The sequence below is a fragment of the Eulemur rufifrons genome, chromosome 7, assembly GCF_041146395.1.
Source record: "Eulemur rufifrons isolate Redbay chromosome 7, OSU_ERuf_1, whole genome shotgun sequence".
NCBI classification, from domain to species: domain Eukaryota; kingdom Metazoa; phylum Chordata; class Mammalia; order Primates; family Lemuridae; genus Eulemur; species Eulemur rufifrons.
The window spans coordinates 222,123,022-222,147,830 of NC_090989.1; the positions used below are offsets into that span (position 1 = coordinate 222,123,022).

The 24,809-nt window shown below is 39.8% G+C and overlaps 1 protein-coding gene across 21 annotated transcripts in view; it reads left to right on the forward strand.

Moving 5' to 3' along the window:
* TRPM3 (transient receptor potential cation channel subfamily M member 3) overlaps positions 1-24,809 on the forward strand; it is a 797,388-nt gene that overhangs the window by 557,684 nt on the left and 214,895 nt on the right. For 6 of the 21 annotated variants that reach the window (XM_069476418.1, XM_069476419.1, XM_069476406.1 and 3 more), the window contains exon 7: positions 8,029-8,103. The exons of the other annotated variants lie outside the window; for them this stretch is intronic. In XM_069476418.1, the coding sequence (XP_069332519.1) occupies positions 8,029-8,103 (75 nt within the window). The remainder of the gene's footprint in view (positions 1-8,028; positions 8,104-24,809) is intronic. 21 annotated transcript variants of the gene reach the window in all.

A 24,809-nucleotide genomic window follows, 5' to 3' on the forward strand; every position in this document is an offset into this window, starting at 1 on the left:
TGCAAGTGAACAGGTGAGTCAAAGCGGGTCAAATCCAACTGGTTACCGGAGATTTTGCTTTGAAAGCCTCATCTCTGTGAGGTGACTCACACCAAATTAAAGTGTGTGTTGCATGTGATATTTCCGTAATCAGAAATAAGTACTCATGACTGCATCATTTATATCCTGTTTCCTTTACCACCATTTTTGGTGATGATTCTGAAACATGGCTGTAGGAATTCTCAGCTACCATGACACTGCCTCCCCTAGGAGACATTTAAAAATGTGAGAGGGAATTTGGGGTTGTCACAATTTCTGGTGCTTATTAATGGCATGGGAGAGGGAGCAGGAATGCTAACATCCTGGAATATGTAGCACAGTTTCACATAAATTGTTGCCTGGCCCAAGCACCAATAGCATCTCTGAGGACACAGTGCTCTGAGAATGCTCCCTTGAGTTTTCTTTCTTCTTTTTTTCTAAACTAAATCTTTCCAATAACACGCTGTTCATTTGTCAAGACCACACCTTTCCAAGACAGTCTGTTCAAGTTTAAAGACATGTGTAGAAGAAACATCACTAGTGAATGGCAGTGAGACTCAGAATACGTGTTTAACAACCTGTGAAGACTTTGGTGCCCTAAATTCACAGTGAAGGCTGGATGTCAGCCCTGGTACCTCCTTCAGATCTTAATATCACTTGCTGTTGGGGAGTTCTTTCACAACTAACTTCATTTGTGCTGAATCTTAAACCTGTTCTCTCCTGGGTGAGGATCAAAGTCATTGTCTCTATTAGAGCTCTCAGCATGTTTGAACACTGTAAATGGACTTGAATTGACCTTTCTGCCATAGTGGCTGTAAGGAAGCTGTTCGTCATTTGAAGAGACAAACTGACCCACTTAACAGGCAGAACTAACTCATGAAGTAAATCAGATCAGAATTTCCAATCCGACAGCACCCGCTCTCAGCTCCACTGCTTTATATATGTCAGGCTCAGTGACTCCAGAAATGTGCTCAACGCTGGGAGCTTTCCTGTCAGAGTCCTTGATGCTCAGAGAAGTCCTACAGTCCGCAGTTAGTAGCTGACTTGGGGGTAGAGACAAGGGCTCAGAAATGCAGTTGCTTTGCCCATGTGCCCGTCAGAGCCTACTCACTAGAAAGGATTGCCTGGGGAATCGTTTAATAATTCAAGGTTCTAGCAGAATGAAGAGTTAGAAATTAAATGTAACGAGAACTCTAATTTTTAATCTATAAATTACTGAGAAGTATTTTGGGAATAAGGGACAAGGTAGTAAGATAAATCTTGAGTGAATGGGTAAATTCATGAAGCGGTGCTTTTCAAAAATTCACGTTCCATTGCTGGTGTATGGCTTTCACTTCTGTGGACCACAGTAAATCCCTTATATGCATTAGTATTGCACTGTTAAATTATGAAGCCAACTTATCATGGAAATTTGACAGAGATTATCTAAAGAGCACTGCTGGCAGCCTCCATAAATTTACCAATGTCTCTGACACCAACACTGACATTTATGTTGTGCATAATAAGTGTTCGGCAAAGACTTTAAGTGATTTGACCCAGTCATGTTATTATAAGAAATATAACAGTTTCAAAAAATTCCAAAAATGTTTTAGCAATGGCAACATCATTGAAATAAACATCTGGTTTCCTGAGAAGCTCTTTTTAAAGATTGTAGTCATTTATATATAAATAAACAATATATCATAAGTACTACATACATCATTTATTTTTATTCTTATGATTGCTAAGCCAGTCTCATTTCTTTGCATTTTTACCAAATACAGAGAGGTCAAGCCTGGGGTGGTCGGCGGTAGCACAGAGAGAGAGAGAGAGAGGGAGAGGGAGAGGGAGATGGTAAAAGGAAGGTGTAAGGTACTAATGAGAATTTTCTTCTGGTGCATTTTCCATTTTGGAGTAACGTGTATTATATATTCATATAGTAAGAGATTAGAGGTGGCAGCAGGTCTTTGGGTCCCTTGCCCATGGCCAACATTGCCAATCTAGCATGACACTTTTCCCACTGAGCTTTGATGCAGCTCAGAACCTTTTGGCCTTAGTGAGGACACAAGTTCTGCCTCAGTAACAGTGACTCAGAATAACGGATACTTCAATGAGAAAGGGCTTTATTCCTTATTCCTATGTTATTCTGAAGGTGAGTTCAGATCTTACGTACGTGGTAGACTCACAGTTGTGAGGGCTCAGACTCCTCCTTTCTTTTTCTCTGCCATTCTGGCTTGCATGGTCCATGGGAGCTCACCATCATTTCTACATTCCAGCCAGAAGCAGTCAGGAAAAAAGAGCAAGAGAAGGCATAACGCTTCTCTTTAAAGGCACAAGGAGGAAGTCCCACACACCACTTTGGTTTGTATCCTATGTGTCAGTATTTTGTCACATGTTAACACCCGGCCAAAAGGGGATTAGAAAATATAGTCTTTATTCTAGACAAACACATAGCTGGCTAAAATCCTATCGCTATGAATGAAAGGAAGACTAGGTATTGGAGGGCGCTAGTAGTTTTTGCCACACTTTTTAAACACGGCATTCCAGGTGGTTGTTAAGAATTGGGTGGAGTTGGCGCGTGAGATAAAATGTATCTGCCATTCATAAATAAGCTATGCCTGTATGCTGAACGTGTTCATTGGAGAACTCTGCCCATAAATAGCTCCTGCGGCTACAGTTCATATCTGGTCCTTCCACTCTTCACCTGGGAGCTTTAGTGATGTATAGTTGATGGGCTTTGCACTAGCTCTGGAAATCTAGTTGAGACAAACTGTCTAAAATGATATAGATTATTTTAGATCATCTTGGTTTTATTAATTTTTTAAGTTAACTAACCCAAACAGATCCCCTAAGGCTCAAAACAATTACATATGCATTGCCATGCATAATTCATGAGCATTCCTTAATGGATCCTTTACCGAATATTTTCTTACACATCATTTGGTAACATTTTAAGTTCCAAAATATTAAAAACAAATAGAAGAACAGATTCTGTGTTTCTATAACACTGTTCTCTCGATGTTAATGCTTCAAAGATAAATCCTGGAAAATAAATTTTATGTGGCCTACACATTACTGTAATCTTGGCAATGGGAGGTAGAATGGAGGTTGGTTGGCCAATTTAATCCATCCTGGAAAGAAAAGGTTATAGCTGAGCCTTGGCTCTACTGGAAGAACAGGACAAGAGACCTTTCTGAGAGGATAAGAGCAGCCCACCCTTTGACTCTGTTGACTCTGATGAGCAGAAGAGTATGTGAGGAATTTAAAACTTTCTTATACCAATTACTCAATTTGCATTCTTATACTTTAATAACTCCTAAGTGATAACTAATGATTTGGCAAGATACAGTTGGTGCTGAAGAGCTCTTGAAGCCTTCAGAATATCAGTAAATATATAATTGTATGTATTTGCTGATGACAAATACAAAAAGATAATTACTAAAGTTCCTCAATAAATAGGGTATTGGGTCATTTTGTTTTAGAGGTTGAGATACACGTGATCCAACTCTAGCTAGTCTTTCTTTTGTTTTAGCTTACATTATTCTATCAAATCTAAATGGTAGATCTACAGATAGTTAAGGTTTCCCTTCTATCTTGGTAAGTGAACAAAACCTAGGAGGATCTATTGCTGTACAGATATAATGAAACCACAAGCAAGGACTTTGAAAATAAACCTTGCCTTTCCTCTCTGGACACTCTATATGTAAAGCAATTTCTTTGCTCTGTTTTTGCCTTAGTATCTTTTTCTTTCATCAATTTATAATACCAAACTCATAGATATTATGACTTTTCCATTCATACAAGCGAGGTTTCAGTGGAGAATACAGTAAATGTTTAAGTACTCCTTTAGAAAATACAATAAACAAATTCAAAAGACAAATGGCAAAGCAAAGAAAATATTTGCTACTATGACAAAGGGCTAATTTCCGTAATATGTAAAGAGTATCTACACATCAAAAAGAAAAATGTGGAAAGCCTTACAGGAAAATGGGCAAAATATATCAATAGGAAGATCATAGAGAAGAAAATACAAATGACCAACTCCTTTAAGAATTAAAGAAATGAAAATTAAGATAATGAAAATTTTTAACTTACCAAATTGGCAAAAACTAAAGGTTAAATATATTTAATGTCAAAAAATATATATGGAAATATGTACTTATACATTTTTGGTGAGTGTGTAAATAGGGCAATCTTACTTGGAAGACAATTTGGCTACCCCTATTAAATATTAAATGTACATATTCTTTACCCCTATAATTTTACTTCTAGAACTCATTCAACATGTATTTACTACAATATTGTTTATAGTAATTAAGTGTAAATAACCTTAAGATTCTTCAGTAAGCAACTCGTTAAACAAATTATATGTAGACACATAGTGTCATACACTGTGAAAGTATTATAACTGATGCAATAGCTCTGTTAGACTCATATGGAATGATATTCAAGAGTATTTTTTGTCTTTTCTTAATTTAAAAGTTGCACAATAGTACAAATGTATGTTTAGTATAATCATATTTATGTTTCTTAAAAATTACATATATATGTATATGTTTATAAAATACCTCAAAGGACAAAGGTGAACAATTATTAGTTACAGTTTCTAAGAGACTTGAAGTGAGGGAGGGAATGCAGGAAGTGACACTTTTCACTTTGAGCCTTCAAAAGCTGTTTGGTGTTTTTCACAATGAGAAGATATTGCTTTTATGGATGGATGGATGGATGGAAGGAAGGAGGGAAGGAAGGAAGGGAGGGAGGGAGGGAGGGAACTAGCAGTCAGCCTATTCATGTGGCGTGGGAGGGACCTGTGGGTAAGGAGCCAGCACAGCTGTGTTTGACAAACCTTTTCTCTTGCCCACTCAGTCTCCGGGCAATCCTCACTCCTTCTAAAACAAAAGGAAAGAGCCAACTCAGGAAGCCTAAGGGAAGAGGGGCTGGTTAAGGACATCTTACACAAAGTAACGTTTTCAAATCACATAGAAAGGATGTATATAAAACTTTTGAGACCAGCGTAACAGATTTAACGCTTACGTTTGATAATGACTAAAGTCTGAACCAAATTTATCTTCCCTCTTCAAAGTTGGTGAATGACAAAAAGCCTAAATGTATTCCCAATCCCTAGCCACAACCAGATAGCCTATTAGAATGGGTGTACTGAAAGTGCCTTACGTGTATATCCCCACCGTGAGGACAGTCTAGCAGAGCTGGAATTGTTCGTTTCCCCGTCGGCATGCTCCAGGGCACCCCTGAAGTCCAGCTCCCGTCTCCCGGTGCCCCCCTCCCCACCATGGTGCAGCTCATTCAACAGCTGCCTCACGCGGAATATCACCCACAGGCTCCCTGTGGGACGAGTGGCTCCTCCATACTTTTTATGCCACAACACTTTTATGATGCTTCATATGGAGGCAAAGTACATGTCAAATTTCTTCAGCTTTTCCAAATGTGACAAAAATCAGAACTCAAATATCTGTCATTTAAAATAAATCGTGACTGTTCTCTCTGTTATATTTTCCCTTGACAGTACTTGTGTTAGGCTTTTTCTCTACCATATCTGCTTGTGCACCTACCGCATACAAAGCACGGTAGGAGTGGCAAGATAAATCAAGCATAGTTGTTTAAATGAAGAACTTAGTGTTACAAATAAGTCAACAATAACTAGTGTTTATTGAGCACTGTTCTAAATAATACACAAGAAATAACTGATTTAATCCTTACAGTACCCTAAAGTGGGTAGGTACCATTATGATTCCCATTTGCCAGTAAGAAAACTAAGGCCCAAGAAGTTCAAGTAACAGGCTCAAAGTCAGACTGCTTGTAAGTGGCAGACCCAAGAAGTCTGCATCTGATCCCACGCCTGGACCACTGTGTTCTACAGCTGCTCTCTATGCAAAGAGCTGCGTTATTAAAGCAGCAAGTGTTAAAGGCCCTTTAGTGATGCAAAGTGCGACAAGAATTCAGATAGTGAGTATCATCTTGTTCATTGCTTTTGTTTTGTAGATAGGAAAACCACTTGGAAAAATGTCATGTGTTTTGCCTAGATTCATCACATGAATTAACTTGACAGAGCTTTTACCTGAACCTTAAACTCCAAACTCCTAGTCTACTGTTCTTTGCTCAGCATCATGTCTCTAGTTTGGGAGGTACTTTTCTTACTCTGTTTGGTACAACACCCTATAACTCAAATAAGAACAAGCTCTCCATGCATCTGAGCAGCAAACAGAAGCAAGGTTCTTAGGGTATCACCCTTATTGCAGCACAAAACCCTTAGCCCTTTATGTTCTCATTTATCCCTCTTAAGACTGTTTTCTCTATTGTGTCCTGAAGGGTAATTAAGGAAATACTTTGATAATTCGGGACATAATCAACACACCTGCTATCCAGACGTTTCCATTATTAACCATGCCACTAATCTTACCCTAGTTGATCTTCACTAAAGTGTCATTTAAAATTTTTGTTCATTAGGGTTGGATAACTGGGGGAAAAAATAAACTGAAAATACCAGCATGCTATTCACTGTGCAAGAGAGACATAACTAAGCCAATTTTGTGCTTGGTTCCATCAACAAATGCTTGTGCTAAATTTCCAGGAGGGTTGATATTGTTGTTGTCTATGTGAAGCTTTGCTGATAGTATTTAGCCAGTGGTCTAATTGCCATGTGCAGCATTAGAGCAACCTGGGGTGTGTGCTTGAAAGCTCAATTTATGTTCCCAGAAACACACTAATTAGGAACTTTCTGGAAAATGTACAGTAGTTGCCCTTGGTTTGTTATTTTACAAACTATTGAGAATCCAAAGGAACCAACCCTTACATACTAAGCTTCGAGGGATATTGCTTTGTATCTTCCCCAGTGAGTACATTTTTATGAGAAGGCAGCTTTGCCAGGTTATGGGGACTGAGAAATAACCGCATGGTGCTCTATGAAAAGTGGGTCAGGCCCTGCCACACCTCTCAGTAACCAGCTGCCCCCTGCCAAGCTCCTGTCTCCCAACACTTGCCACAAGGCAAAGCTGCTAGAAGTCTAGCTTAATCCTAAAGAAGCCAGTGTCAAAAGACCTAACTTGAGGATCTGGGGTTCTCCCTAAATGCTGTTTCTAGGGAAGGAATAAACTGGGCTCAGAGAAGAGCTACTCATGCACATGGGATTCTCCTCTGAGGCCTAGATGTGAAATGAGATGCTGCCTGAGCCATCTGCCCGAAGGCTAGCTTGTTTAGTAAGTTAGCAACTCCCCCCGAAACATGACATTACCATTGAATTCATCTCCCAGTTTTGGATGGAATAGCAAAATTGGTAGGAAACCTACCAATTATATTTAAATGGCTTTGATGACTTTTTTTTATAGATAGATAGTGACAGATATAGAGATACATTTGTCTATATCTTGACCAATGAGAGAAAGAGAAGAGAAGAGAATATTGGAAGCAGTCCAGTAAATAATAATAGGTATGTTGAGTGACACTTTTGTATTTGTTTCAATTCCGCTTTCAAAAGAAAAGAGATGAAGTAGATTAGCCTCTCAAAGGTCTGTTCTTCTAAGTCCAAATTAGCTAATCATTTGAGAATAGAACGCTTATTTCTCCAGAAATCAGAAAAAATGTTTTTAAAAGAAGGAAAGAATCTAGTTTCTGCCCTGTCATAGAAGTGAAGCATTACTAATTATCATTATAATTAACAAAACAATAACTAACATGTCCTGAGAATTTACTAAGTGCTAAGCATCTGTACAAAGAATTAGGAATTAACTCATTTAACCTTTTACCACCACAGCAGCTATCTAGGCTGAAAAAGAATAATGAAGAATACTTCCTCCAGCAAAGCGGATGTTGATTTTAAGGACTTGTTTAATTGAAGAAGGGATGAGACAAGATATAGGCGGTACAGAAAGGCTGTGTGATGCTCTGCATAGGTCTGGGTGTGCAACTTGCTGTCACATGTATAAATTTATATAAGTTGGGTAATCCGTCTGCTTTAATATAATGTGTCTCCAACCATTGGGTTGTAGAAATTTCAAAGATTTTATTTTTTGACAGGATGCCTGCCGTTTTTCTCTCTTGACTCCCGCTTGTTTTATTCATTTTGGGGTAGTTGCCAATTAGACCCAATTGGTAAGTATATAATTAATGGACAACTTGAATTTCCTCTTAAACTCCAATCAAGAAAATTAACCACAGAAGCCTTTATTTCCTCTAAAAGTTCCTAACAATGTCACTCCCTATAACTGCTATTTATTTCTCTCTCTTCTAAGACATTCAACCACATCAGACATTAGTTACTCTTATTATTTGTCATCCTAAAGAGACCACCTAGAATAGCTTGGCATCACTACTGGGACACTGCTAGAAGGAAATAAGCATTTATTTAGGTTTCAAGCACTATACTGAGCATTTTTATGTATACTATCTTTTTAAATACTCACATAAACCGTTCAAATTAGGGATTATTATCTTCCTCTTTTATAGTTGATAAAATGGCAGCTCAAAGAGGTTGAGCCCTTGTCTTAAATCCAGTTAGTGGGACAGCTGGGTGCAACCTTTGACTGATATGATTCCAGAACCCTTTCTCCTTCCATCCCACACATGGAAGCGTTCTCTCATTCAAAAGGAAGTTTCCCCCAAATTTTGTTACCCTGGAGAGCTTGGGGGTCATTATTTCATTTGACAATTATTTGAGTGCCAACTCTGTGCCAGACACCAGTTGAGCGTTGGTTCGGTTGGAATGAGTCATTAGGCAGGACTTGGGGAAGAGAATGGTGGCTGGTGGCGAGACAGTGGAGGGGCCATGTCAGGAGGAAATAGGATAGGGTGATGGAGAGCAGGGTGGGGTGGAGGCAGGTAGAGGAGCTCCTGACCGTGTATCCATGGCTACCGTCTTTCTTCATGTGACTCGTGGACTTCCCTTTGTCATCCTATGCCTGAGAATATATGAAGGAGGCTGGGAAGGCAAAGGGACGTTCAATTGTCATCACTGGCATCTTTTTTGATCATTGCACCATCATCAAATGCATTGGGATAACCATGACATGAAATTTTCCATCACGGGGCCCATAATTGTCCCCTGAGAGAGATAAAAAAAAAAAAAACTCTGTATGTCAAAGGTCATAGTAGAACTTCATCTAGGGAGCTCTGGAGGTGGGAAGAACTAATAGCCCTGGGTTCAAACCATGTGGCTTGAAAAGGAAGTTAAGGAACCTCTGCACAGGTAACATGTACAGTCATGCTTTGCTTAACAATGGAGACACATTGTGAGAAATTTGTTGTTAGGCGATTTTGTCACTGTGAGAACATAATACAGTGTACTTACCCAAACCTAGATGGTGTAGCCTACTGCACACCTAGGCTTTATGGGATAGCCTAGTGCTCCTCGGCTACAAACCTGTACAGCGTGTTACCGTACTAAATAGTGTGGGCAATTGTAACACAATGGTAAGTATTTGTGTATATAAACATACCTAAACATAGAAAAGATACAGTAAAGATATGATAAAAAAAAAAAAAAAAGACAAAAAATGGTACACCTGTATACAGCACTTACCATGAATGGAGCTTGCAGGACTGGAAGTTGCTCAGGGTGAGTCAGTGAGTGGTGGTGAGTGAATGGAAGGCCTAGGTCCTAGGACACCACTGTACACTAGTGCAGACTTCATAAGTACTGTGCTCCTAGGCTACACTGAATTATATTTTTTAAAATCCTTCAAAAATAAATTAACTTTTGCTTACTGTAACTTTTCCCTTTTGTAAAGTTTTTAAAAAATTTTTGACTCTTTTGTAATGATACTTAGATTAAAACACACATTGACATTTTCCTTATATCCTTATTCTATAAGCTTGTTTCCATTTTTAAATTTATTTTTTTTACTTTTTAAACTTTTTTGTTAAAAACTAAAACACAAACACACTAAGCAGCCTAGGTTTACACAGGGTCAGGATCACCAAGATGTCACTAGGCAATAGGAATTTTTCAGCTCTTTTATAATCTTATGGGACCATCATCGTATTTGCAGTCTGTCATTGACCTAAATTTCATTAGACAGCGCACAACTGTATATCACGAACATCCTACTGCCTTCTGTGGATGCTGTAATCTCCTCGGCCCAATCATGTAGACCTTCTACTGTCCCAACCAATAAAGGGAAAGGCTTCCCAAAACACAAATTCCAAATTCATGATCGGTTCACTTTAGACTGTAATAATTTACCATTTTCAGATGCTTTCAACTGAATGCTTTGTTCAAAGTTTTCTCTGCCTTTTAGAGAGTCTTCTCTCTAAAGAATAATTTGTGCAAAGAAAACATTACGATCTATATCCCTGCCTTCTCTTTGGTTTATGAAATGACTTGACACAAGTTGGCTGTGTAACTAAAACATTTTTCATGCTTGTTAATGAAAAGTCACTTTGTCAATCAAGATAATAATGAAATCGAAAGAATAACTTCGGGGAGCAGAACAAATTTTAGTGAAACTGGTTTCTTGGTGTTTGCCTGTCTTGTTTATCTGACCCACTTTCCTATTCAGGCTAGGAGAGTTCTGTTTTCCAGCAAAGAGGCTTCTCCACATTGGAATTACTTGCTCTTGTAAATAAGTAGTTGTGAACAGGGGTGCTGCCTGCCATTCTAAGATCTCTTAGACACTTTCACATTCAGAAAAGAACTATTGAGATTTCTTTTCATATTAGAAAAATTTGGGTTGCAAGTGTTTGGCTGACATTTTGCTCTCATTGTTAGCAAAGTTTACTGTTGCTGGTCAGATATAATAGGTTCCTCTCACCATAACATAGACTTTCTTGAGGGGACCCAATCTCCCTTGTTTCACTGCTAACTGAAAGACCTTCCGTATTTTTCCTCTGTTATTTTTCTAGCTTCTTCTCTTACCATAACACCAGGTGAACCTTATGTCCCACCCATTCCAAGCTACTTGCAATTTTCTTTAAATGACATACCCTCATCTCAGATGTGTTTTTGTTCCTTTTGACATTAGCTGAAACTTCATCTTCTCCCCCACCCTACCTGTCTGGCCCAAACATACACTCCCTCTAAGTCTCAGATCAAAAACCTTCTCCTCTCTGAAATCTTATGGGAACCTCCATCCCTAGGATCCCCACCCCCAACTCATCTCCTCCACACCCTCAGGGCACTCTGTATAAACCTCTGCCAGGGCACTGCTTCTCTCCGTAGAGTAATGACCTGTGCATCTGCCTGCCTGTCCCCCATCATCTGTAGATTGTGAGCTCCTACAGAGTACAGCCTGTGTCTCATTCATGTTTGTCATCCTGAAAACCTAGCACGGTACCTGGCACATGCAAGTAGGTGCTCAATAAATTGTTACTGTAAATGTCAATATTTGGTTCCCCTGGCCTTATTTTTAGCTCTGGTTTCTAGCCTGACATAAAGATGTAACAAGAGGGATTATATTTTAAAAGCTACAAAGGAAGGACAAATAATGAAACAATAATGACATAGAAAGACTCGGGAAGGATAAATAAATACGAACATGTACAGGCAAAGACCATCATGTACACTTCCTACGCATGAGCATGAAAGTATTTAGTCTGGGAAATTTGACGTGTTTATCATGGCTGTTGTTAAATCATTTCCATCTTATGAATTTAGAGAGTCTAGGAATATGTATTTTGTCGCAGCCAACGCCACCATGGCTTCAGTATTTCCATTTACATGAACAAAGAAATAACTATTGATTTTCCCCCATTTATTCAAAGTGATAATTGCCCAGGGCCGCTTTTCAGTCTAGATTAGGATCAATCCATTCAGTAGAAATGCATAGCTAACTTTAGAAAGTTAGATACACATAAAATAAATGGGAAAACTTGTGCTGAATGAGCACTTTTCTGCCACAATCAACAATTTTACAGCGAGATCTATTTAGAGAAGATAAGGTATCTCATTCCCTTTTAAAGAAAATTGGGGCTGAGGTTTTAATTTGCTTAAGATAACCACTTTAAGGCCAGGGAATTTATCACAGGAACTTTAGAAGTCCCTTCCGAGGATTTATAGTAATTTGTCTATCCCTGCAAAATATTATTTGGATTATTTCAAACCATTGAAACTAATGGATATAAAAGTGAAGTATAATCCATATAGGCTTAAGAAATGACTGCAAATAGCGCTCCCAGATGTCACTAATAAAGTTCTCATAGGTTTTAACAGAATAAAAATTTTTAACCTTGAATCCTCAGTTCAAGTTTATTAACCCTTGAGATAAATGAAGAAACTAGAGATGCTATACCCTAATAATGGCCACATAAGGAAACAGTTGGGTTTTTTTTCCTTCTTTTTCCTTTTCTTCTTTTTTTTGGAGAGGGGGCACCCAAGGCTGAAACAAACAAGCAGCTCTCCGCACTGAACAGGCTGTTCCTGTTCTATGTTGGAGGCCGGGTTTCGAAAGCTGCATAAGGAATTTCATGTGCTGCAACCCAGCGGGCAAACATTCGAGTCCTAAATCACAGGTATAGGAATCAACGACTCTTGTTGGCTAGGGAGCCTTGGCATCTCTGGGTCCACCTGGGCTTCTCTGGGCGGTTCCTGGCTGGGACGAGGCAGGGTGAAAAAACAGGTACGCCTTTGCTAAAACAGGGAGGAGAAGACTGAAGAGTCAGCTTTTCTGGTCATCACACAAATCTGAGCTGAGCCTTCCTCATTAGCAGCATTTCTTCCACCCAGGGGGAGAACAGAGGAAGTGCGTACTGACTCTGGTGCACATTAGAATTTATTACTAAATCCTGGGGGAGATTGTGAAGCGAGCAGCAATTAAACAACGTGCCCGTGTGAAGAGTTTGGAGAAAAGTGGAAAGTTCACTTCACCCTTGTGTTTCCATTTTTAGATGCTGTTTTGTAGGCATGCATGGGGCAGGATTTGTTTTGCTTCTGTTGGTTATTTTGTTTCCATTACTCAAGTAATAAGAACTACTGTAGTATGTATTATTGTTCATAAACTTAGGTATGTAGGAAATATCACAGAATAAATTTTTTTTCCTTTATTCACATAAATCCAGTTCCAAGCCCCCTTCCATCTAGTTTTTGGTAAATTCAATCTTAAATCTCTATTAGGTGTCTATCTCTCTCCCTCCCTCTTTCTTTCTCTCCCTCTTTTTTTTTCTCTCCTCTCTTTCATGCTCATGCTAATTCTCCCATGCTCACAGAGTACCTGGAAAATTGGGAAAGGGCCTCTTAATTTTTGTCAGCCAAAGTTACCACTGATACAATAATTGCCCAAGCCTGCTGGACCTCTCCAAGGTGGGCAGCTCTGGTGCTCCTATGCCAAGCAAAGCCAGTGGGGCCTTGGCTGTGGCTGGCATCCCTGGCCCGCGAGATTCAGCAGCCTCAGGTCGGGCATCCCATGGTGCACTGCACAGTAGCCCCTCAGATGGGTGCTCGAGCTAATGCCCACCCTTGTGGAGCTCACAATTGGTGGGCTCACAATTGGGCAAACAAGTAAGATATAGAGTGCATTGGATAGTGAGAATTGCTAAGGAGAGAAATAAAGCAGAGGCGGCAGAAAGGGGGCACAGGGAAGCGGCTGAAATTTCACAGAGAGTGGTGGGAAAACAAGGAGAAAAGGGAACCAAGACCTGAGTCTCGGGACAGTCCTAGCGTCCGAGGTCAGGTAGATACAAGGGACCAGCAAAGGAGATGAGGCAGGAGCAGGTGGTAAGGTAAGAGGGAAATGAGGAAACAGCACTAAAGAGAAGAAGAACATGGAATTTCCTCTAACCCTTAGAAGTCTGTGCCTGGGAAAAACCTCTGTAAGAAAAGACAGATTAAGAAGAGAAAAACAAGCATGCACTGCCCATCACGTGGGGGAGAGTGCTCAAAAGCAGTGGTTTAGGAGTCTGCTTAGATAGTATATCCAACAAAGAACAACACGGAGAAGGGACAGCAGTCCTAGGCTCCTAAAGGCAGGGAAATGTGGGAAGGTAAATATACAGGGAGTAAAGTCCGTTCCCAGAGTCCTCTGGCTCCTTTCTGAGCTGATAGGGTCTGTTAAAAGAGACTTTATATCTTTTTTTTTTTTTTTAATTTCAGCTTATTATGGGGGTACAAAAGTTTAGGTTATGTATATTATATCTTGTCTTCAGGTGGGAAAGAGTCAGGGCAGGAGGGCAGAAAGACCTTTTGTCTTTGTAATTCCCTGTCCTTTAGGCAAACTAGAGGAAAAACAGAAGCTCCCCAGCACATTTCTCACAGGAAGCTTTGCGGCCTGCCATAGGTAAGAAAGGGCAGCTCACACGGCCCTGTCTGGAACTGCTGCTTTCCAGGGGCCTCAAGCTTCAAATACTTATGTCAAAGAGGCATATTTTGGAGTGAAACGTTCTGGCTTCCTTGAGCACAGTCTGAAGACAGGTGAAGAACATGTCCAAAAGGAAGGAATAGCTCCATGTGTCCAATGCTGCTGACGACCGAGTCAGAAGAGACCTGGGAACTGACCGTCAGGGGTGCTGGAGTTCCTTCTTTTCCCTGTCCTAGGCTCGGACGATTTCTTCCGTATCTCATCCGCCCCCACTTCTCCACCACCAAAGACGCTTGCCATTTTCTTCCTCCCCTTCAGGACGTTAGCGAACTTAGGTGTTTTACAAAAGTCATCCAGAGAGTTTACCTCTAGGCAATTTCTGTTTTCTAGTAGCTTTGGCCAGCAACACAAATATCCCCTGAGAATAGACACCCAACTGGCCTTTTTGAAATGAGGAGAAGGAAAAAAATGGAAAATAAAATCTAAATGAATTAATAACTCGATAAATTATCCCGCTACACAGAAAAGATATTCTTTACTTTTAGGCAAAGCACCAAATAGCGAATGTACTAAATACATAGGTAGGTGATTTTCACTAGGGAAAACCCTATTGAAATGGGTGAAGTCGTAACACATTTGCTTTTAAACAGACCCACATAGCTGGTTTTAGGGGCTGAATTAAGAAGAGTGCGTATCTCCCATGCTTCGCCTCTATAATAAGGGTGCCAGTATATCAATCCCACATAACTAAAACAGGTGTCAATGCTTGGCTTACACAGGTTTCCAACTTGGTTAGTTTCTCATTGATCACAGATGCACTCAGGTTTAACAAACTGACAGATGTTGTTTTATATGAATCATTTGAACCAAATTAGTGAGACCCAGGGGTCAAGAAACTGTGGTCTGTGGGCCAAATCCAATGCATCGTCTATTTTTGTAAATAAAGCTGTATCGCAATGGAGCCACGCTCGTCCTTTATGTAATATCTCTGGCTGCTCTCATGCTCTGATCCCCAAGCCAAGCAGTTGCAACTGAGTCCACCAACAAAACCAAAAATGTTTACTATCTGCCCCTTTATAGAAAAAGTTTGCTGATGCCTGGTTTAGACTTTAAAATCGACTTCTGGAAAAATATTGTTCATGGGTGTTTCGGTCTCATTCCCTGGACTTTTGCATTCATTTGCTCCAGGGGGGCACATCTTAGATTTCACTTCTCTTCTCAGGCAAAAATCTCCTTCCCTTCAGCTTTATCCTGGGGCATTGGTTCTCAAAGTGTGGCCCCGGGACCAGCAACAAAGCATCATCCGGAGACTCCTTTGAAATGCAGATTCTCAGATCTCCTGCTAGACTTGCTCTGAGGGTGGGGCCCAAGAGTGTGTGTGTTTTAAAAGCTTCTAGTGATTCTGATGCACACTAACATTGAGAACCATTCTTTTAGAGAAAACACTGGTAAGAAGAGCTTATAACTTGAAACGGGGATTTCTACACCCCCTTTCTTGTGACAATGTACAATGGACAAACTAGTTTTTGCACATTAGAACTGGGGTTTTAAGAGCAGTCCTTAAGGTTCCACTTTCTTATTTATAACATTAAGATAGCCCACTTTCTGGAAGAATGGTATTAGCACTTATTATTGTAGTCAAATAGTTTTTTGATGGCAGCAGTGGAAAGAGGCCAAGTAGCTGTTTCACATAGACATGACAAAGTAGGATAACTGGGTTAAATACCCAGTGATTAAGGACCCAAAGTACCCGTTGCATGCCTCTGGGCCATGACTGTCTGCTGATTTCTCATCACCACGTTTCTGGATGAGTTTAAATGATAGAATGTAACGGAGCACTTATTTATGAGAGAGAAAAGTAGAAGGGATTTATTTTCAGCACCATCAAAGTTATGCTAGAACATGAGAAAAAATTTTAATTGATTTTTCCCCTTATTGGGTTTATGCAGGTGCTGCTATATTGTTGCTGTTTTCCTTTGCTTAATGATCTAATTCTTCCCTGGAGTTTCATTGCTCCATGTATCTAGAGAAAGAAATCGCTCTGATAATGAGCAGCTGTGGTTTAGATGTAGAAAGAAACCTGAACCAGGAAACTGGAAGGGGCAACAGTGAGTCCTGGCCTTTTTCAGCCAGGAAGAGAAGCAAAAGAGGAACAACAAACAAACTCAGCTCCCTTTTAAAAATCTGAGATTGGCATCTATGTTTAAAGCTACCAGAAACCAGCTTGAGACGCTAAGATATGAATGAGGTAGAGTTACCATACACACTGGTTTGTTCAGGATTAAATAGCTCTAGTTTATACCTGTCGTGCCAGAGTAATTATTAACGATGACCCTTCACTTATAAATGTGTCCTGATTGTATGATAAATCATGTGGTCACCTTAGTGAAAGACAACCCAGTAGAGCACAAAGAACGCAGACTCTAGATTTCCTAACAAGTCCGAAATCCAATTCAGACATTTATTAGTTGCATGAATTTTGCAATCTACTCTCTATGCCTGTTTCCTTAACTGTAAAATGGGGACAATAGTACAGTTGACCCTTGAACAATGCTGAGGTTAGGGGGTTAGTCAAAAATCTGCAAATGACTTTTGACTCCCCCAAAACTTATCTGATAGCCTCCTATTGATGGGAAGCCTTACTGATAGCATGAATAGTCAACACATATTTGAACACTATATATATATTATATATATTACAATAAAGTAACTTACAATATTGTAACTTACAATAAAGTTAGAGAAAAGAAAATATTACAAAGAAAGTCATAAGAAAGAAAAAAATATGTTTACTGGTCACTAAGTGGAAGTGGATCATCATAAAATCTTCATCCTCATCATTTTCACATTGAGTAGGCTGAGGCAGAGGATGGGTTGGTTTTGCTGTCTGAGGGATGGCACAGGCAGAAGAAAATCCACATATAAGTGGACAGATGCAGTTCAAACTCATGTTGTCCATGGCCAACTGTATCTCTATCAGAGGGTTGGTGAGCAGATTGAGTAAGATATGCAACCCACCTGGCCAAGGGCCGGACACCCGGTAGGTGCTCAGCAACTACGACTTCCCCTGAGGGAGAAAGAAACCGCCTGCAGTCAACTGGCCTGGAGGATTCCAATACATTGTCATTCACTACAACCCAGAAATTCATAAGCAACTTTGTTTTAGTTCCATTTGTAATTAGTTTTTTTTAACAAGTTGTAATTGTCCTTTCCTTATAAGGAGCTATGAGGACATCAAGAAAAAATTGCCTTTCAGAGAAAGCCATATTTACATTTAAAAAATAAGTTCATGTTCTCAAAGTTGAGCCAGAGGCTAAAGTGTGTTAGGTGCTGCTGCAAAGGGAGTGCCAGAAGCAGAAATGACGGCATTGCCGTCCCTGGTGTTGGAGCTGGGGGAGGGGGTAGTAAATTACAGCTCACTCTGGACAGTACAGCATGCACATTGACTGAGAGCTTGACACCAGAGTCAGGCAGATGGAGATCAAAATATCACTTTTATTAATGATGAAGTTGTTGAAGATAATGACTTAGTGAGTTTCCCTGCCCACTGCAGCTCCCAGACACTCCACCAGGGAAGAAATTTGTGTCTACAGCCAACACCTCTACCAAGATCACTGACTGGCATTGGTCCCTGGAGGAAAAGAAAAAAGAAAGAAACTGAATTCCCCATACTAAAGGACTTTTAACAGATTAACTCTATTGTTAACATTAAAAGAAAAAGAAAAAAAAAACCGCTGTAAAATAATGTAAAGAAGTTTCTTCAGAGCCAAATATGAGTGACTACAGCCCAGAACTACACAATCTCAAGTTCCTGAGAAAGTGTGCCCAAGATGGTTGGGTTACAGTTTGGTTCCATACATTTTAAGGAGGCAGGAATTGCAGGTAAAATCATAACTCAATACATGGAAGGTATACATTAGTTTGGCCTGAAAAGGCAGGACATCTCAAAGTGGAAGCTTACAGGTTAAAGTTGGGTTCAGAGATTCTTGATTTGTAATTGGTTAAAGAAATAAAGCTTTGTCTAAAGGCTTGGAATCAGTAGAAAGGAATGTTTTAAGTTAAGATAAGGAAGTCTGCAGATCACAGAGCAAGGCACAATACATAAATAAGACTCAGATTCCAGTGATCTGTTAAGCAAATTGATGGCCTACAGATCCGACTTAACTTCTGCCTTGCGTGGCCTTACATCCTGTTTGTAATTTAGTATCTCACTGCCACAAAGAATCTGTTTTGTTAGTCTTACGATCTCTGCTTTAACGTTAATGCTGGTCAGTTGTAGTGTCTAGACTCTGAAAGGGAAGGGGCATAAAGAGGCATATCTGACTTCCCTTTCTGTCACAGCTGGGAACTCATTTTTAAGGTTTTTCTAGGGTCCCCTTGGCCAAAAGGGGGGCGGTTCAGTGGTGGAGGGTTTAGGATTTTATTTTTTACTTTATACTATCCAATTATGAAGCAGACAATAGTCCACCAATCAGATTATTCAATTCTACATGTGCTGAGGAGTAAAGGAAGGACAAGAGGCTAGATGTGTCACTCTAACAGAGCTCCCTCCACGTGGAAACACGAAACCAGAGGAAAGAAGGTTCCCAGTAACATTGTTACACATATTTTTTTACTGAGGATTTAGTCACAGTAAAGATTTGATCAGATTAAACTTGACAAGTTATCTTTTAGAAAAGATGCCCAGGTAATCAAATAAAAACCATTTATCACTTTTCCCAACTGTGGGTCAGAAATTGGATTAAATACCATTACTAGAGCTAAAATAATCAATGCCTTTCCTTTATTTCAAATCTAATATTGGCAGTCAGTTATTTTAATAACCTTAAGGGTGAATGAAGGTCATCCCTAGTCTGCAGCACTGTTAGCTGCTAAAACATAACAATCACCACAGTAGGAACAGAATTAGATCTCCATTTCAATTACATAGTTTCTATTCATTTCACCTGGAGGAACTAATAGCTTCATGGACACCCTTCCAGCAAGGGAAGAATGTAAACTTTTGTTTCTGTGTTTCTCACCAGTGGCTGAGATACTTTGTGGCTCTAGCTGGGTCCAATTCTGAGAAATCGCAAAGCTTTAATTTAAAAGTACAGGATAGCTGAACTGAAATTGGCTATTCGAGTCCCTAAGAATTTGGGCTCTTTCCAATGTAATCCAGATGGACAGCACCCACCCACATCACCCGGCATGTTCTTCTCTAGGTCTCTGACCACTGCTGAGGCCCAGTGGCTCATGCCGCGAGGACACCCAAATGGCTGTCATCTCCACTGTTAGCAGGGTCCATCAACAGTGTTGAGGTATGACAGTTAGTCCCTTTATAATTACCCATTCATTCCGATCCCTTCAGCTGCATCAGTCCCAAGGTATGGATCCTAAGCATTGCACATTTTATTTTTGTTTTATTTCACAAGCATTTATTTGAACTGCCTTCTGAATGTGAGGCACTGTGGGAACCAGAGTGTCACCTAAGAGTGCAGGGAAATCTGTCAGAAGGAGAAGCTTTCAATTTAGTGGATGAAACTTTCATGAAAACAAACAGAATAAAATAACTGCCAAAAGACATTCTTAAAAAAAAAAAAAAAAAAGAGCAATGGAACCATAAAGGAATGAATAATTAATACTGCCCGAGGGAGTTAGGAAGGGCCTCAGGAACTGGTAACATTTGAACTAGACTTTGGTAACGTTTGAACTAGACTTTGAAGGTTGAGTTGGGGTCTCTGAGGGGCTAACATAAATAATACCCTTCTTTCTCATCCAAGTTCTGACCAATTTGGGAAATAAAAGAACTATTTGGTGGAACCCCAAATATCATTTTTATTACTTATGGGGGACAAGTGAGAAGATGCGGTTTTAGGTCTATTGGCCAATAGGCTTAGTGACACCCCCAAATTAGGCAGAGTCCCACAGTGAGCCTTCACCTCCTCACCTCACTGTACATCTTCAGGGGCAGCGTCCCCAGAGGAGCTGAGAGATCTTAGGTTCTCTGCAGGCAGAAAGATACCAAAAGGAAGTAGAGCCAGGCTGAGCTGAGCAAACCCAATTGTTTGTATGTTTCTTTGTTTTTACAAATTTACTGACGGGCCAAGTGAGTAAAGAGGAAGAGAAATCTAAGGATGTGCCTAGGAAAAATTCCTTGTCTTAAAAGCAAGGGTAGGGAAAATACTCCTCTCTGAAAGTCAGAGTGGCTCAGGCAAAGGGTAGAAATAATCCTACATGGCAGATGATGAAAATAGTCTGAGGAGACCAGGTTCAGGGTGAAGAGAGAGCTCTCGGGAAGATGATGACACAGATGAGGGTTGGTGGAGAACAAGGGGAGATTTGTCTATCACATGACAGGATCAGGCTTTTTTCTAAAAGCAATGGAAAGCCACTATATGTTTATAGAAAGACTGTATTTATGAGTGATAACTATCAGTTAAGTGAAGATGGTTGTGGAGGCAGGAAATCAGGGAACAATTTCAGTAGTCCACAGGAAAGGCAATGAGCACAGACCCTGGGCATTTGGCATAATTCCTGATTTCATGGAAATTCAAATCACCGCTGAGTACCGTGGGTCTCTGGTCAGTTGACTGAGGGAAAACTGCTTGAGTTCATAAAAGCCTTAAAAATGTATCTGGAAATAATTACATTGTAATTTAACCTATGAGAGATCAATTATATTTGATGGTAATTCAATATCCTGCCTTCCTTTTGTGCCCAAATTTTCGTGAGCAACTACTACATGTAGAACATTGTATACTATGCTGGGAATACAAAGATAAACCTACCTAATAGAGAAAAAAGATGCCCAGATCTGTAATTAATGAGATAAAACTTCAAAAGACATAAGTAAGGTACTAGGAGAATTCTTTTATACTATCATAGTTGACAAGTTTATAAAGTATATTCATTGGCATTGCTTTTTTTTTTTTTTTGAGACAGAGTCTCACTCTGTTGCCATGGTGTCAGCCTAGCTCACAGCAACCTCAAACTCCTGGGCTCAAGCAATCCTTTTGCCTCAGCCTCCCCAGTAGCTGGGACTACAGGCATGCACCACCATGCCCGGCTAATTTTATATATATATATAAAATATATAAAGTACATATATATATTTTAGTTGTCCAGCTAATTTCTTTTTATTTTTAGTAGAGACGGGGTCTCATTCTCGCTCAGGCTGGTATCGAACTCCTGACCTCAAGCAATCCTCCTGCCTCAGCCTCCCAGAGTGCTAGGATTATAAGCATGAGCCACTGTGCCCAGCCTGGCATTGCTTTTTTAAAAAAGTAAATGGCATGTGGGCACACAGTGAGAATGGTTAATTTTGCCTAGTGAGGTTGAAAGGGAAGAGCCTGAGGGAGACATATCTTTGAACCTGGGAACTGAAGGATGTGTATAAAAAAACATCTAAAAGAACATTCTCTAAAAACAAAACAGAACTTTTTGCATTTGGGGCAGGGAGAAGTTGCTGTCTCCCTCAACAGACGCAAAGAAAAAAAATTTTTTTTTTTTTTATGATTTGGCAAAGGCAAATTAATATACGCACCACTGGCAAGATCTCTCTCACTCCTACTGGTCACCTCCCTGCCCAGCTCTTCCCTAAATCACGGGCTAGGTCTTCTTATATTTTTTCACTCCATAATTCCCCTGGCTGCTTTTCTCCTTACTAATTTTGCCAAGCCAAGAAACATATATGGGCTGTGGACTTAGATCCTGGCACGTTTTCAGGGCATTGCGGGCAAAGTATTATAAAGTGAAATGAGTTAGAACCACTCTGATTACCTTATATTTGAGAAGGCAAGGTCTGCCTTTTGATGTGGGTCTTGAACAGAGCAGTGACTAAGACTATAGCTTTGTTTGAGACTGTAGCCTTAGATCAATTACATTAAAACATTCAGCCTGCAAACAATGGCCCCAAAGAAAATAATGCTGGCTTTTTCCTTTTATGAAAGTAATACTTGCCTTACAGCCCATGGGATTGGCCGTCCCCTTTCTATTGAAATTATTCATGGGAATGCTTCTTGGATGTCCTGACAATACATTGACATTAGCAGAATATTTCAATCAGAGCCATTTGGCCATAAGGGAATAACTGTTCCCATTGATTAAGTCAAAAGCTAAGTTAGTTTATAAGCACATAATACACTTGGAGTTGGTTTCTGGGTTTTGTTATTTGGCATTTACATCTCTTTCCAACCTGCTCTAAAGACTTAACAAGCTGATTGGAGCAGTGAGGAGAGGCCCCTGGTAGAAGGCATTTGGGGAGTGATATAAAAGGTCACCTACCCCAAAGTAGAAAGTTTTAGCCTTTTGTATACAAGATAAAGGCATTTGGCTTTCTCAACATATTATTGGTCTGCAAGAGAGTATCCAAACTTTAGAAAAGCATATTACAAATTATTTGTTTGTCAGAGCATCCTTTTGGTTTAAACATATAAAATGCATTCATTTTTCTTTCATCTTCATGAATCATTTATACATTTAAAACAGAAACTTTTTATAGGCTTAATAAATATAAATAAGCGTGTTTCTATTTGTGTTTGTTTAACCATAAAGTGCGAATTACATGCCAGATTCTGTTCTAAGCACTTTATAAATAATAACTCATTTATTACGCAGAACAACCATATGAATCATATCTCTACTCTGTGTGTTAGTTACTATGTAAAATACCAAAATACAGTCATCCCTTGGTATCCATGGGGGATTGGTTCCAAGATCTCCCATAGGTACCAAAATCCACAGATGCTCAAGTCCCTTATATGAAATGGCTTAGTATTTGCATATAGCCTACACACACCCTCTTATATACTTTAAATTATAGCTAGATTATTTATAGTACCTAACATAACATAAATGTTATAGAAATAGTTATACTGTATTGTTTATGGAATAATGACAGGAAAAACGTCTGTACATGTTTAGTACAAATGCTTTTTTAAAAATATTTTCGATCCATGGTTGATTGAATCCACTTATGTGTAACCCGTGGATACAGAAGTCCAACTGTATATTTTTGGTGTATCAATATATGTCAAGATGTATTTCTGCCCTTCTAGGATGTGCATGGTTCCAGCTGATATGTTGTTAGTTTTGTGAAGTCTAGCCCTGTTGTCAGGGAAGCAGAGGTAAAATAGACTACAGTGGTACATACAGACAGCCAACCAGGAGACATGGGAGTCTACAGGAAGCCAGCCATCAGAAACTGCCCACAAGGACATGACAGATTCCACCCAGTTGCAGCCAGGCAGCCCAAGATCTAAGAAAACCCTTGTCTGAGAGAGTGAGACAGGCAGGGTAGAGAAGGTAGTGGTGTGGGCCAAAGCCCATCCAGGAAAGCCAACTGCAGTCAAGGCAAGACTCAAGTCCTGGGGCCCATGGTGCCAGCAGGTGACCAGCAAAAGCCCCAACCTAGTTGGGATGCAGCAGTAGTCCTGCCCTCTAGGAACTATGGCTATTCAGAGAGGAGTGATTACTCCCTCTGCCTTTGGGCTCAGACTTTTGGAAGACCAGATCTGAACCCCCTCTGTTGCAAGGGTGAAGTTTCTTGGTATACCTCACAGGTAACTCCCTCTCTCTTTACTTGGAAGAAGCAGAGCTGCTTACCATACTAGTGACTGGCTGCCCACGTGGTCATCAGTGATGCACCAAATCGAAGGCCCTCCTGACACCTGTGCAAATACCAGGCCTACACTTAACATTGACCTGAATGTTGAAAATAGAACAAAACAATTCTGCTATCCCAAATGCCTCTTATACAAAAGACCCTCAAGTACAAGTATGTGCTTTCCTCCTGCTGGATTTTCATGCTTAGAAAAGAGCCCAGGAGGGCCTTTAGGGTAGTTAAGGATGGGTGAAAACTGCCTTAGAGAAAGCATTGGTGAGGCTGGGAAGGGAAAGGTTTGGTAGCAATAAACTCAAACTCACTCAAAGTACATAAAGGAGTATTTTTTTATAGGGAGACAGAAACGTGTCTATGGGAAGAGTTGGCAAACTATTGCCCATCCTATTTTCATATGACTCATGGGCTAAGAAGTGATTTTTACATTTTTAAATGTTTGAAAGTAAAAAGCATAATACTATTTTGTGACATAAGAAAACTAAATGAAATACAAAAATTCATTCATTAGTAGACCCGTATTACAAAAAAATGTATTCAATTGTATTTTGAAACTCATCCCTAAACATTTTGTAGAATTTTTTTTTATTATATAAGTACCTGCACAATAGTCTCTATTTTGCCCTTTGACCTGAAATGCCTAAAATATTTACTATTTTGCCCTCTTTACAGAAAAAAGTTTGCCTACCCCTAGTGTACAGGGGACTCTCTACAGGAACTATGGCCAAGTAACTGTAACTGGGATAGAAAAGTTGCCAATAATCCAGGCTATATTAGTGTATCTATCTATCTATCTCTCCCCCTTCCCCTTCTCCTCTCTCTTTTACTCTTTCTTTTATTCTCTCTCCTTCTCTCTTTCTCTCTCCTTATCTCTCATATTCTTACACACACACACACACACATCCCACTTCTTTCATTATTCTCTCTCTGTCTCTCTCTCACACACACACCCTTCTTTCCCTCTTCTGTTGCTC